Source organism: Bos grunniens, chromosome 15, assembly GCF_055505025.1.
Source record: "Bos grunniens cultivar Pamir isolate PY7600 chromosome 15, Bosgru_T2T1.0, whole genome shotgun sequence".
Classification (NCBI taxonomy): domain Eukaryota; kingdom Metazoa; phylum Chordata; class Mammalia; order Artiodactyla; family Bovidae; genus Bos; species Bos grunniens.
In genome coordinates, this window is record NC_141179.1 from 34,690,959 (window position 1) to 34,704,917 (window position 13,959).

Sequence of the window (13,959 nt, forward strand, 5' to 3'; positions counted from 1 at the left end):
CAACAGTGTAGGGAGAGCATTTGCCGTTGACAGTGTGCCCTGGGGAACGTGGAAGGAGGAGGACTCCTGATAGGGGTTTTAAGAAAGTGACAGTCCGTGGGTTAGGGCAGAGTCCATAGGCTCTCATACACCACACTTAAGGTATATAAGCAAGTGGGAGGTGTACTGGAGAATTCCACGGAGTGTTGGAGAATTCCAAGGAATGCTGGAGAGTTTGAGGTTTAGGGGGGGTTTATCAAGAAAATCTAATTGGGGAAGATGCACTGGGAGCAGAGCTTTGAAGGAAGCTGGAAACATACAGATTGGATTTGTGGGATGAGGTCATTTGATGCAGAGAGATTGATGTAAGTAAGCAAGCAATATATTTTTTTGAAATAGTGATTTTTTTTTCCTTCTTTCCTTTCTACCTTTGCTTTGGATCTCACTGTTTGCCTATTCTCAGCTTTTCTTACCCTTCCTGCTTTTAGTGCCATTTAGAAATCTCATGTTAAAAGTTGTTAGTACAGTTGAGAAAGTTATTTTTGAAGCACTTGAGCTCTCAGGTAGAAAGACACCAGGGAGCAGGAAATAAATATGTCTCAGAGCAGCCTTTTGAGAAGATTCCAGCCATAACAGCCTCTCTCCAACTTCAGTCAAAGCGGAGGGGCAATTTGTGTTTTCTAAGATTTACCTAGCACATGGTGGGCACACCCCAATTTAAATAAATCAGTGAAAGAGTGAAAATCTGCATGGGTTCCCTAAAATGCACAACTGTTCAGGAAGCTGACGAAGAACAGACTTAGAGGACCCAGCCAGCTGTGGCCTGGGGAACTGGGTGAGGGGCGGGTGTCTTGTGATGAGGGGTTCTGAGGAGGACACCCTGAAGGGTGGCCGTTCAGCCAGGCCCACCACATTTGCTGGAGGAGGATGAGACACTGCCCTGTGACCTCCCAGTCTCAGGCATTAGAGGAAATGCAGAACAAGGAAAAGAAACCTCTGTAGTGCAGAGAGGTACTTGGCAAACTCTGGGCATAGATGCTGAGGAAACCAGCATATGGGAGTCATTGCAGTTGACTAAAAACTGTTCTTGAATATCAAGTAAATGGTTACAGTACTCTCAGTCCCAAGAGAAGAGCAAGAAATGGGTTTCTGCCTCCTTATCAGCATTCATCATTTCCTCTGTTAATGCCATCCTTTATTTCCGGGGTCAGCCAGCTTCAGCCTGCCGCCTGTTCTGTATTATAAATAAAGTTTTATTGGGACGCAGCCATGTTCTTTCACATCCATGTTGTCTATGGCTGCTTTAACCTGCAGCAGCAGAGTTCAGTAGTATTGTCAGACTGTCTGGTCTTACTCTCTGGCTCTTTACAGAAAGAGTTCACTGACCCTGGCATTATATGATGAATAGATGACTAATTTTGAATCGTTTTCCAGTTCGAGTCATGATTTGCATCAACCCACACAGTTTCCTAAATGAGGCCCCCTTTCCTCATGGTATACATTTGCAAGATGACTTACTGGAACCAGTGGTGTGGTCTGGGGTTCAGGCCGCTTGAGGATACACTGAGTGGCTAGTACTCTGAAAATAGACATTATTAATTTCTAACATGTATTTACTGCTCAATACGGTGGCGCAGTTGTAAAGAATCCACCTGCCAGTGCAGGTAGATGCAAGAGACATGGATTCAATCCCTGGAATGGGAATTTCCCTTGGAGTAGGAAATGGCAGCCCACTCCAGTATTCTTGCCTGGAAAATTCCATGGACAAGAGGAGCTTGGCAGGCTATAGTCCATGGGCTATAGAGTTGGACATGACAGCACCACAACTACCACCACCCCCATATGCCAGTATTGCAGAGGAATTGCAGCTCAGCGACTCTAGGAAGCCTGTGCTCCAGGTTACATTAAACGGCAGGATTTGAACTCATTCTGGAGGAGGAAGGCTTCCCCGGTGGCCTAGGGGGTAAAGAATCTGCCTGCAATGCAGGAGACAAAGGAGACGTGGGTTCAATCCCTGGGTCAGGAAGATCCCATGGAGAAGGAAATGGCAACCCGCCCCACTGTCCTTGCCTGGAGAATCCCATGCACAGAGGAGCCTGGTGGGCTACAGTCCACGGAGTGGCAAAGAGTTGGACATAACTGAGCGACTAAGTGCATGGCAAGTGTAGGAGGAAACCCCAACCACTCCGCTGCATATCCTGCCAGCCTCCACTCCCCACTCCGCTTCTCTCTGATTTCTGGATCAATCATCTGTCAGCTTTTCCTCTCTTGGATGAAATATTCTTGGAGCATCCATTCCTCGTCCATTTTCTTTTTGGACCGCCCCCCCGCACCCCCCTGCCAGGAGTTGTCCGTGACCTGGCTCCCCAAGTCCCCTTTCCTCGGGGCCAACTCTCCCTGGAGGATGAGTTTGAGAAACAAATGAGGTCTTGCGTTTCCTCTGCATCGGCACTTCCTGCTCCATCACTGAACCTCGCCTGGAGCCACAGCTGTCACGCAGGTGGTCTGCCTTCTCCCAAAGACAGCAGGTGCCCGGAGAACCAGCTGGAACGGGGTGCATGGCCCAGGGCCTCAGGGCACCAAAGTGGCAAAAACGGCAGCCGCCGGGCAGGCTGAGCTGGCATTTCTGACCTTTGTGGAGAGAGGGCGTCCTTAAAGGGACAGCGGGCTCTTTTCTTCCCTGGTGGCCGGCTGCCAGCTCAGATGCCAGGGATCTGAAGAAGCCATTGTTCTGGCGACAGGAGATGGGGGCCCAGGCCGCCCAGTCCTTTCTCCCTTTCCCGTCCCCCACCGCGTGTGCCCCTCTGATGTGCGGCTTGTTGAGGACCAAGGGACGGCGAGCTCCCTTCGGTGCCCTCACCTGCTCCACCGTCTGAATGCGGCCTGTCATCTGCTCCCCTTCCCTGGGGCCGACGTGGGCGCCACTGAGGGGCCCAGGGCACCGTGTCCTCGTCCCAGCTGAGCCGAGTGAGGTGGCGGGGCTAGTTCTGCCCACGGGCCTTTTGTGAGCCACCTGCATTGGCCTGGTCTTAAGCGCCTGTTAAAACTGCAGGTTCTTGGTTCCAATTCCAGAACTTCCGGGACCCCGGAATCTGAATATCCACGCGCAGGCTGTTGTTTGAGAACCGCTAACTTCATTAGCAAGCTCCACACCTGCCTGGCCCTCAGGACCATGTGGGAACACACTGAATCAGAGTATCTGCATGAGACCCACGGGCTGAAGCAAGGCTGCTTCTCTTTAATGGTTAAGGGTGGATATCCTGGAGGTGACCCACTGGCCTTGACTCTGGGGCCCACCAGCTATTATCTCTGTGATCTTGGGTAAGTTTCTCAACCTCCATGTGCTTTGGTTTTCTCACCTGTGAAAATAGGGGCGGTTTCGAACCTATTGTACAGGGTGGCTAAAAGGATGAAAGGAATGATATTTGCAAAAATGGTGATGGTGGTTCAGTCACTAACTCCTGTCCAATTCGTTGCAACCCCACGGATTGTAGCTCTCCAGACTCCTCTGCTCATGGAATTTCCCAGGCAAGAATACTGGAGTGGGTTGCCATTCCCTTCTCCAGAGGATCTTCCTAACCCAGCGATTGAACCCGTTTCTTCTGCATTGTCCCCTGCATCGCAGGCGGATTCTTTACCACTGAGCCACCAGGAAGCCCATTTCTAAAGAGAGCACAGCAAAACTAGCACATCCGTATAGTAGACTTTTTTGTGAAATCTTTCCTTTTGGTAAACTGGTTATCCAAGTTTCATACAGGAGATTGTGATAGTCTTTTAGTGGTGGCGTGCCCTGGCTAAAGCTGGCCTAGGGGAGGGGAGCCGTATATGCTTTTGTAAATGACCAGCAATTCTCAGGTGCATCTGTGTGACTCGCTCTGAGAAGGTGGCCCTGCCAACTCCTCTCACTGTCCCTTGGCCAGTAGAGTGAAGAGAAAAATCCTGGCCTGATTTCTACCTCTGGGCGAAGTGATGCTGCTGAGTACTGGAACACTGGCATAGGAAGGCCAGAAGCCACATGTGTAAGGCTGACTGACCTCTTCAGAGGGAATTGAAGGAGGAGAAAACAAGCTGCAGGCCAGAAATAGCTAGACATAAATACAAGGTATGCTAATTACTACCCACACCCAGCACCAGGCCCTGAGTTAAATGGAACCCTCTGCAGAGCCTTCCTGACCTCAAGGAGGGAGACAGACACACGCACACAAGCATCCGTGGGAGATCGGGGGTGTGTGTAATTGGGGTGTGTGGGTGGCCCCACCCTCAGGAGCAGAGCGCTAGGGAGCCAGAATGGACCGTTCAGCATGCATCCAAGATTTTATTATAACTTTCTGGTTTTGCTCAACCCTTACTTTTCTGAAAACGATTCTGTTGGACTACATTTTTCCATGTTTAGTATCCAGCTCAAGGCTTCTTTTTCTTCCTGTGCTCTTTAATTTCTCTTTGCATTCATTACCCAGGAGTCACATTTATCTGACTGCTTATGGGCCTGGCATGCGGTTGAAGGAGGGTGGGAGAGAGACACCCAACCTGGCAGGATTGAGCGGTTGCTTTCTACCTTGCGCCACCCCCAGCCCACACCCGCACCGTCCCAGGGAGTTCTGGGAAATAACCAAGGCTGGACAAAAGGCCATTGGTCTAGTAGAGAATTCTAATGCTGTACACCCAGGCGGTGGTATTTTATAGATCCTAATACAAAGGTTTTTGGTGAGTCAAATGCTAAATTATTTAGAAGAAAACAAGCCAGTCTCCCGGGCACGTCTCATGGATGTTTTCCATCTTGATCACAAATGTCAGCATACAGGGAACCCAGCAGTGGGCAGAGCTTTCCTATTGCCCACTCACTCCCACTTGAGCATATTTCTCAAGGTTTCCAGGAAGCTTCACAGGCGCATTTCTGTTCTTGGTGGGGATTCTGGTACCTCCGGTGACTCTGAGACCCGCAGTGATGGGCAGGAGGTGGGGCTCGGGGGATTGTGGGAGACATATTATCAACCTCTCCTGAGAGAAGGATTTGGCCACCTGCCCCATTAGTTAACAAGATTGACTCATTTTGGAGGCTTATGGAAATGATCCTTTGGTTTCTTTTTCTTCTCTTCCGGGGAAGCTGCAGAGGAAATCAGTGCTTTGGGTGAAAAATCGGGCTGAGTGAGATCAAAAGACCTTCTGCTTTGGAGATTCTTGGAGTCTGTGGTTATGTCTCTGGCCCCTATAAGAGAGAGGAGACCTTCCCTCTCAATCTGGAGAAGTATCTATAGAATAAGAGCAGATGGAGATTCCCTACTGGTCTCCAGGATGAAATCAGAAGGCCCCGTGCTCATCCCTACCCTGTAGGCTCACTGGGTGTCATCTGTGACAGGACATTGCTCAGCCTCAGATGATGTCTCAGAGTTGGGAGTTTTCATAAGATCGTCTGGACCAACCTGGAGGTCAGGATGTGAAATGAACCTCTTGCCTGGAAGCATACCCTCTACTCTACGAAAGCTCCCTATTCCTTCAAACCCAGTTATGCAATCTGATAACTTCTCTCTAGAAACACAAAACATGGGACTCTTCTCTCCTTTGGATTTTTCTCTCTCTTCCTTTTTCAAATATTTCCTGTCCTGCTTGCTTTAAGGCATGTCTCCTTTAGTCTAAACATTCCTGGTTACTCTACACTTTGTCATAGGGGTGGCTGTTCAGACCCACACTGTCTTATTTATCTTATCTGAACAGTGGACCTTGTAAAGAGGGGTCCTCTTTCTAGGTATTATTTGCAGGGGTTATTACCTCCCTTCACTTGCTTCTGTGGATGAAGCCCAGGTGTATTGTAGTTACTCTTACGTGCATACTGTCCATGCTAAGTCGCTTCAGTCTGGTCCAACTCTTTGTGACCCCATGGACTGTAGCCGCCGGGCTCCTCTGTCCATGGGGTGCTCCAGGCAAGAATACTGGAGTGGGTTGCTGTACCCTCCTCTAGGGGATCTTCCTGACCCAGGGACCGAACCCGTGTCTCCAGAGTTCCTCTCACAGCCACTTTGTATTGGGTTGGCCAAAAATGTTCGTTCAGGTTTTCCTGTAACATCCGAATGAACATTTTGGCCAACCCAGTTGTTTTGGTCCATGCTGAGCATTGTGATCTCCGACCACTCTACTTGTATATTCTTCGGCCTTTTGTAGAAAAAGGCTCTTACCATATGTCAGGGCTTATTCTGCAGTACGCCTGACATCAAGGACTCTCCAGCACCTGGGGTGCATGGCTGAATGAATAACAGCGTGTGGATCGTGAGAAAGGAAGCTAGTGCTGGTTGGATTTGATTTTGATTGGATCACGTGGTAACGCCGGGAGGTCACAGCATATGCCCGTGTGGTGAGTCAGCATCCCCAGCTTGCCCCATGGCTGCTCACTTTCTTAGTTCGGTCCCTACCTGTTCCTTTCCAGCTCTCATCAGGTCAAGGCCAGGTCCGAACTCTTTAATAAGGCTTGGCTCCCAGCTGCCGGGCACAGCCGCCCTCACGGCGTTTCAGCTCTTCTTCTCTGGAGAGATAGGAGATGCAGGGGAAGGGAGCCGAGAGGCAGGTGATTTGAGGCAATGATGTGTTCAGAAGAGACAGAGTATAGAGAGAACAGACCCCATGGCCGGTCACGGGCCCTGGCTGTTCTGGTCAGCCTTGCTGCCTTGTTCTGCTTCAGTCTGTGGCCACAGGACTCTTTTTTTTTTTTTTCTCTTGGAAATTATTAGCACTTGGAGATGTGTGAGGGTAAAGAATGGTCATGGGCCTCTAGAACAGGAAATAATTTAAGGGGTCATCTAGAACAACCCCTTCTTTAAAAAAAAATTATTCATTTATTTATTTATTTGGCTGCATTGGATCTTAGCTGTGGCCCGCGGCCTTAGTTGCTCCAAGGCATGGAGGAACTAGGGATCGGACCCGTGTCTCCTGCATTGGAAGGTGGATTCTTAACCACTGGAGCACCAGGGAAGTCCCTAGACCAGCCACTTCTTATAACAATTTGGGAAACTGAGTCCTGGAGAAAAGGTAGGATGCACTGAAGGTGTGTCCTCTGGGCGCCTGTGCCTTTTGAAGGAGGGTGCTGTCTTATAACGTGAGTTTGGGGATTGGGGCTGGTCAGTAACTCCTCCCTTAGCCTGCATCGTCCTCAGTGAGAGTCAAGTATATTCTGTGTCCATAACCAGGAGGAGGCCTGTCTTGGGAACAGTGGCCAAAAGGGCAGCCCAAGTGCTGCCCTTGGGGAGGGTGGCCTAGCAGACTGGCTGCCAGGGCTGGATGTGTATGGAGAAGTGGACACTGAGAAAAGATGTCCACAGATGTGAGCAACTCACATCATCGGGGATCCCAGGCAGGGTCTTGCAGCCCCACAGAGCAGCTTGGACAGACCTGCAGAAGCTAGACTGGATGGAGGTGGCACTTCCAGGGTCCAAGGAAAGGGAGGCGACGAGTTCTCGGCGCCTCTGTGAGAGCCCGCTCAGTTCCCCTCCGGAAGTTCCCCTCCGGAGAGTCTGCAGTGAATTCAAGAGGAGCTGGGGCGTGACCGGTGAGCTCTTGAGCTTTCTCTCTACTTGGCTCTTCTGTCCCAATTCCACTGACCAACCAAACTCCTGAGACACGATGTGTGGAGTGGGGCCAGGAGGCAACTGCAGCCTCCCTGGCACACACCAGGGACCCCAAGCTGGGGCAGGGTCGTTGTTGTGACTAGGATCCTTCCAACTCGTCACCATCCCCCCACACCCCCACACACACCCTGCCCCAGCCCAGAGCTCCTCCCGTCTCTTCCCTACCGCTCCAGTGCTGTGCAGACGCCTAACCATGGTGTGAGCTCTTAGCTGCCAAAGCTGGCTGGTTCTCTCTAGGTTAAAGGAAGAGTGGGCGGTGGGGAGAGGGAGACGGAGGGCTGGTCATGCGACTTTAGCCTTAGGCCAGCGGCCAGAAGGACTCGAGATCTGTCCTTAAGTACCACGTGTCAACATCTTAACTGGGGCACCAGCGAACAGGCGTCCCTCTCTAAAACCTTAATCCAGGATTAAGGAGAGGTCAGTTACCTCCACAAAGAGGTGGTTTGGAAGGGGGCTTAGTCTCCCCAGAGGCGGACAGAGGTAGAAACCATAGCATGGGCTTCCACTTGTCCCAAGTGGTCAGGTCTCTCTCTCTCTCTCTCTCTCTCTCTCTCTCAATTCTAGACTGGTACTGAATTCTTGAGCCTGAAATTTGGCATTTTTCTTAAATTTCAGGGGACAGTCCTGTGACAGGACTATGACCTCCCTACTTGCACGTTCCTTCATAGTAATTGGTGTGTGTCTTAGGTTGAAAAGAGACCTTGGAAGAGACATAGAGACAGATTTTCCTGCAGGAGGTTTATTGGAAAGTGCTCTTGGGAACAAGCCTGTAAGTGGGTGAGGGGATCGGGATTGGATAGATGGAGAAGTTCAAGATTGACGCACTTGGGCCAGTCCCGGGCGGCCCAGGCTCTGGTTCTGGATGCCCCTACCGAATTATCCCAAACCAAGGCAAAGGGACAGGTTTCCGTATCCTGCCAATGGACCAGCCGTTTGGTTCTGTCTGTTCTCAGGGAGGCTTCCCTGGTGACTCAGTGGTAGAGAAGCAGCCTGCCAAGCAGGAGATGAGGGTTCAGTCTCTGGGTCAGGAAGATCCCCTGAAGGAGGGCACAGCAACACACTCCAGTATTCTTGCCTAGGAAATTCCATGGACAGAGGAACCTGACGAGCTACAATTCATGGGGTTGCAAAGAGTCAGACACAACTGAACAACTGAGCACATTCTTAGGAAGGAGGCACCCTCTTCCTTAAGCCTTCTCAAGGGCAGGGCCCCTGGAGGAGCTCAGGTATGACCCATCGGCAGCGCTTCCTGCAGGCAGGCAGCCAGGAAATGAGTGCCTGGGTCTGAAAGGGAAGCCTCGTGCAGATAATCACCGCACTGTGGTTTTCTTACATGTGTCTCGTAGTCGAGGACGTTGCACTTGGCCTTAAGTCTCTTCTTCCTCATAATCGCTTCTTATAGAGCCAGGTACATTATTATTTAATCCTCTTCCACATTAACCCTGGGGTTTGTGGGCAAGTTAAACAACTTTCATTTGCATAATCAAATAATTAGCTTATCTCTGTGCCTGTGTTTTGAAGGTCTCCAACCCCACTTACAGCCACCCTCCTGGCAGTTTCTTCTTCATGGGCCTTCCTGCTTGGGCAGTTCGGTTCTCCAGGAAAGAGGACACCTTGCCTTAGAATGGTCCCTCTTCTGTGAGACCAGGTCCTTCCCCTGAGTTGCCGATCAGATCTGTCGGCCTCCTCACTTTTTCTACTTTCACTTCCCAATGCTTCCTGGGATCCACACAGACTCTTCTTACCAACTGCTTCCCATTGAATCATGATCATAGATTATCTTCATTGGCCTCAATCCCATTTTTTGTCTCCCCAGGAATCAACTCCAGTTCCTTGCCCCCAGTCCTTTCCACATGCGAGGTGTAATGTGGGGGTCTGGGCTTTCTTCCTCTCTGGGGCAGGACACAAGGACTGTTCTCGTGTGTAGATTTTTGCCATGGCCACCGAGCACCCACTCTAATTCTGAAGATTCTAAAAAGATAGGGGAAAATGTCTTGGTTCAAAAAAAAAAAGTTTGACTTTTGGAAAATACAGATCACTATTCTTTCAGAAGAATGTTTGTACTACATTAAAAGTGAATTAAGATTAAAATTTTATACACCAGTGATTCTTAAACTTTGCTGCACATCAGGATCATTAGAAAATACAGAAGCCCAGCTCTAACCCCCCAGACTCGCTGATTTAATTGGTACACGCTGGGACCGGGCATTGGGGTATGTAAAAAATACAAGGTGTAGTAAAGTTTGGGAGTCACTGGTATAGACCATTCTGTGGGTTTATATTTAATCCTGGCTGAAAATCTAGGACTGATGGTCAGGATCATTTAGAAAAGAAGACAGTGATGCTCAGGAGTCAGTTATTTTATTTGGATAGAGTTACAAGAAAATTGGTGGCACCTTGGTGAAGAATCCACCTGCCACTGTAGGAGACGGGGGTTCAATCCATGGGTCGGGAAGATCCCCTTGGAGAAGGAAATAGCAATCCACTTCAGTGTTCTTGCCTGGAGAATCCCGTTGACAGAGGAGCCTGGCAGGCTACAATTCATGGGGTCACAAAGAGCTGGACACCACTGAGAGACTGAGCACACACCTAAGAAAATTGGTAGTATCAGCAGGCATGGCAACATGCGCTGTGACTAATACGTAGAGGGAGCCCCTCCCAAGAAAGCTCTCTTCCCAGTGGGCCAGGGGATGGATCTTTCTGTCCTACTCGAGTGCGTTTGACTCTCGGGAAAGCTTGTATCCTGCTGAAGTCTACCTAACCAGTGAGCACGGTTTTAGCGGAGGTGTTGGTGTACGGTAGGGTGTGAGTGGTGCTGGATCTATCTGAATCCTCATCCCTCTGTCCCCACCCTTCTGGCCATTTCTTGCTTCAGGTTTTAATTATGTAGACATCACTGTCCCTCATGTGAGAGATGCAGTATTCATGAGAGGTCTTGGGTTACAGCTGGGTCACAGGCAATCCATCTACTCATTCAGAACCCCCAACCCAGCTTCCCTGGATTAAAGTCTGGGTTTGGGACCTCAGGGAGGGCAGAGTGGGGACCTGTGAATCATCCGTTCTCCCACATTAATGGTTCATAAAACACGGACAAGCATTAATTCCAAAAGAGATATTTAATAGGGTCTCCTGGGTATTTGATGACCAGGGTACACCACGTCTTTTACACTAAGAGGCTGACTTAAAAGACCTTTAATGGTACCCCCTCATATTTTGAATTCTTCAGAGATATGTGGACCTCTCCAGCTAACAATTTAATTTCTTTTTCTCTTCCAAACTTTGTGGAAGACTGTTGTGTTTCTATGTCCCACTTGTGCTTCCTTGACCCCCTTTCTCTCTGACTGCAGCCAACTGATAGCAGCCTGGCCAAGAATGGACTGTGGGGTCAGAAACTCTGGTCTCTCTTTCTGCTGTGTAATCCAGGGAAATTATTTAATCTCTGAGATACCTCAGTTTCCTCATCTGTAAAGGAGAGTTGATGTGAGGATTAAATGAGGGAGTACACATTAAATGTATAAAAACGATTTGGCTCATAGAATGCCCTAGAGCCATGGTCCCCAACATTTTTGATGCCAGGGACCGGTTTCACAGAAAACAGCTTTTCCACGGACAGGTGCAGGGGAGGGGCATGGGGGGGGATGGTTTGGGGATGATTTAAGGGCATTCAAGCTGGTCCGAGGACCATGGTGTTTACAATTAATTGATCACAGCCAGTTACTGATATCTGGGACTTCCCAGGTGGCACTAGTGGTAAAGAACCCGCCTGCTAATGCAGGAGCCATAAGAGACACGGGTTCAATTCCTGGGTCAGGAAGATCCCCTGGAGGAGGGCACAGCAACCCACTCCAGTATTCTTGCCTGAAGAATCCCATGGACAGAGGAGCCTGGTGGGCTACAGTCCACGGGGTCTCAAAGAGTTGGACATGACTGACACAGTTTATCACAGCAGAAGTCCATTACATTTATTGTGTACTTTGGGTGTATTATTGTTAAAATATCAGCTCCACATCAGATCATTGGGCATTAGATCCCGGAGGCTGACGACCCCTGCTCTATAAGCTTTTAGCCATTTTATTATTACTGACAAGGGCAGTGTCTTATTCCTCTGAGCTGCTGTGTGCTTATCCCTATAGAGCAGTGAGAAGTCAGGAGACTGAGACCACACCAATATGGTAAACAGGGAAAATTCAATATGAAGAATCATTAATGGGTAAATGAGTAGAGCAGACTCTAAAGAATGCAGGAATAACAGAGGTAGGGAGCAGTCATGGCCTCTAGGAATGAGGCAGAACACCCAACAAGGGAACAGTTTGTAAGTGTGCCCCCAACATAGGAGTACGATTCAGAGCTCTTTGGATGGGTGTGGCTGTCACCCAGTATATGGCACAGAAAGTTCCTGAGAGACTGCAGGCTGGGGTGCCAGGGAGGCTCACAGGGCGGCTGGCAAAGTGGGTACAGATCCCGCATCACAAGGTGAGGCAAAGAAGGGTGGATTTGGAGCTGAGGAGCAATAAATGGACACCTCGCCTAAGTAGGAAGAATAGAACTTACCTTGCAGGGTTGTGTTGAGGACTAAACGCAGTGCTGCTGCTGCTAAGCAATTATGATTAAATGCAGGGAACTTAAAAGTGCCTTTTCTTTAGTAAGGGGTTTATTTATGGAAGTAGCATGGTGTGGTTTGAAAACGTGGATTTTAGAAATATTTCTGTGATCTTGGGTAAGGATGGGTTTCTGTACTCAGTTTCTTCATCTGTTTGATTAAAGTTTCATAAGAAAATATATAATAAAATAAAATATGTGACCAGTGCATGGTCGATTCTCAGTAAACATAGATCTTTGTTCCTTTTCCTTCTTTGACTTACCCCCACACATTTCAGAATCTCCTAGATGTTTATGCTTTGGAAAAGCACGCGTGCTTTAGATGATAAGAGTCAGGCTCTCTTTAGCCTATCACTCCCCGTAATTAATGGGCTTCCGGTGGATGGGGAGCGCTAGTGAGTCCACCTGCCAATGCAGGAGCTGCAGGTTCAATCCCTGGGTTGGGAAGATCCCCTGGAGGAGGAAATGGCAACCGCAACCCGTTCCAGTATTCTTGCCTGGAAAATTCCATGGACAGAGGAGCCTGGTGGGCTACAGTCCATAGGATCAAAGAGAGTCAGACACGACTCAAGGGACTGAGCATGCATGCATGGCCCATTATTCAACAAATTCAGATTTAGTTAAAATCTTTGAAGTGTTTGCTTGTAAAAAACTCTTTTGTTTTCCTTGGGGGTGGGCGTAGGATTCAGAGATAAGACCTTATCTTTATCATCCCTACCTTCCATTCTTATCCGAAACAGCACTTGAGATGAACAAGATACCGTGGAGGCACCGACCTTTTTATAGCATGTGATTGAATGGGACTGGATTGAATGGAACCACTTGGTTCAGTTGGATTTGCAGATGCCTTAACTTCTTTTTCTTCCCCCGATCCCTCCAGGGTGCTCTCTGGAAAGTGCTTTTGATGCTGCACAAGGCTCTCAGAAACCGCTTTTCCTTTCAAAAATAGAAACTCATGTGAGTTTTCCATATCTCTGAGGGAAAGGTTTAATTCAGAAAAAGATACCTTACTCTCTCCTCAGTGTCCTAAATTCATTTACAAAAAAGCAGTTTGGGAATTTAGGCAGCAAATTGTTCAGCCCTTGAAATGTGGAGATTTGAGTCAGGGGCAGGAATGCCATCTGGGGAAGCCCGGTCAGCTTTGTCCAGGTCACTGCCAACTCTCTGAGGTTCAGCTGGCCTCTTTGGAGTTTGCACTGTGACTTGAGGAAGGATGAGCACAGCACTGCAAATCTGTAAACACCATGAGTATGAAAAGGCCCCTTCCCGCCTCATGGCAAGTCAGTAGCCTTCTATTCATACACAATTAATGGTTGAGAATAGGACTCGACTAAGGGGGCCTAGGTTTCAGAAACATTCTCTAATGTTCATTAACCTTATACTGTTGTTCAGTTGCTAAGTTGTGTCTGACTCTTCGTGACCCCATGGCTCCTCTGTCCTCCACTGTCTCCTTGAGTTGCTCAGATTCATGTGCATTGAGTCGGTGATGCTATCTAACCATCTCATTCTCTGTCACCCTCTTCTTTTGTCTTCAGTCTTTCCCAGCATCGGGGTCTTTTCCAATGACTTGGCTCTTCACATCACTTAGCCAGAGTATTGGAGCTTCAGCATCAGTCCCTCTAATGAGTATTCAGGGTTGATTTCCTTTAGGATTGACTGGTTTGATCTCCTTGCAGTCCAAGGGACTCTCAAGAGTTTTCTCCAAAAACACAGAAAGCATCAGCTCTTCAGTGCTCAGCCATCTCTACAGTCCAACCCTTACATGACT

The 13,959-nt window shown here is 48.8% G+C and overlaps 1 protein-coding gene across 12 annotated transcripts in view; it reads left to right on the forward strand.

The window, feature by feature from the left end:
* GRAMD1B (GRAM domain containing 1B) overlaps window positions 1–13,959 on the forward strand; it is a 261,587-nt gene that overhangs the window by 175,168 nt on the left and 72,460 nt on the right. The window contains exon 1 of one of the 12 annotated variants that reach the window (XM_086339710.1): window positions 3,054–3,300. The exons of the other annotated variants lie outside the window; for them this stretch is intronic. Within the exon in view, the coding sequence (XP_086195836.1) occupies window positions 3,152–3,300 (149 nt within the window). The 5' untranslated portion in view covers window positions 3,054–3,151. Of the gene's footprint in view, window positions 1–3,053; window positions 3,301–13,959 lie in introns of those variants that run through there. 12 annotated transcript variants of the gene reach the window in all.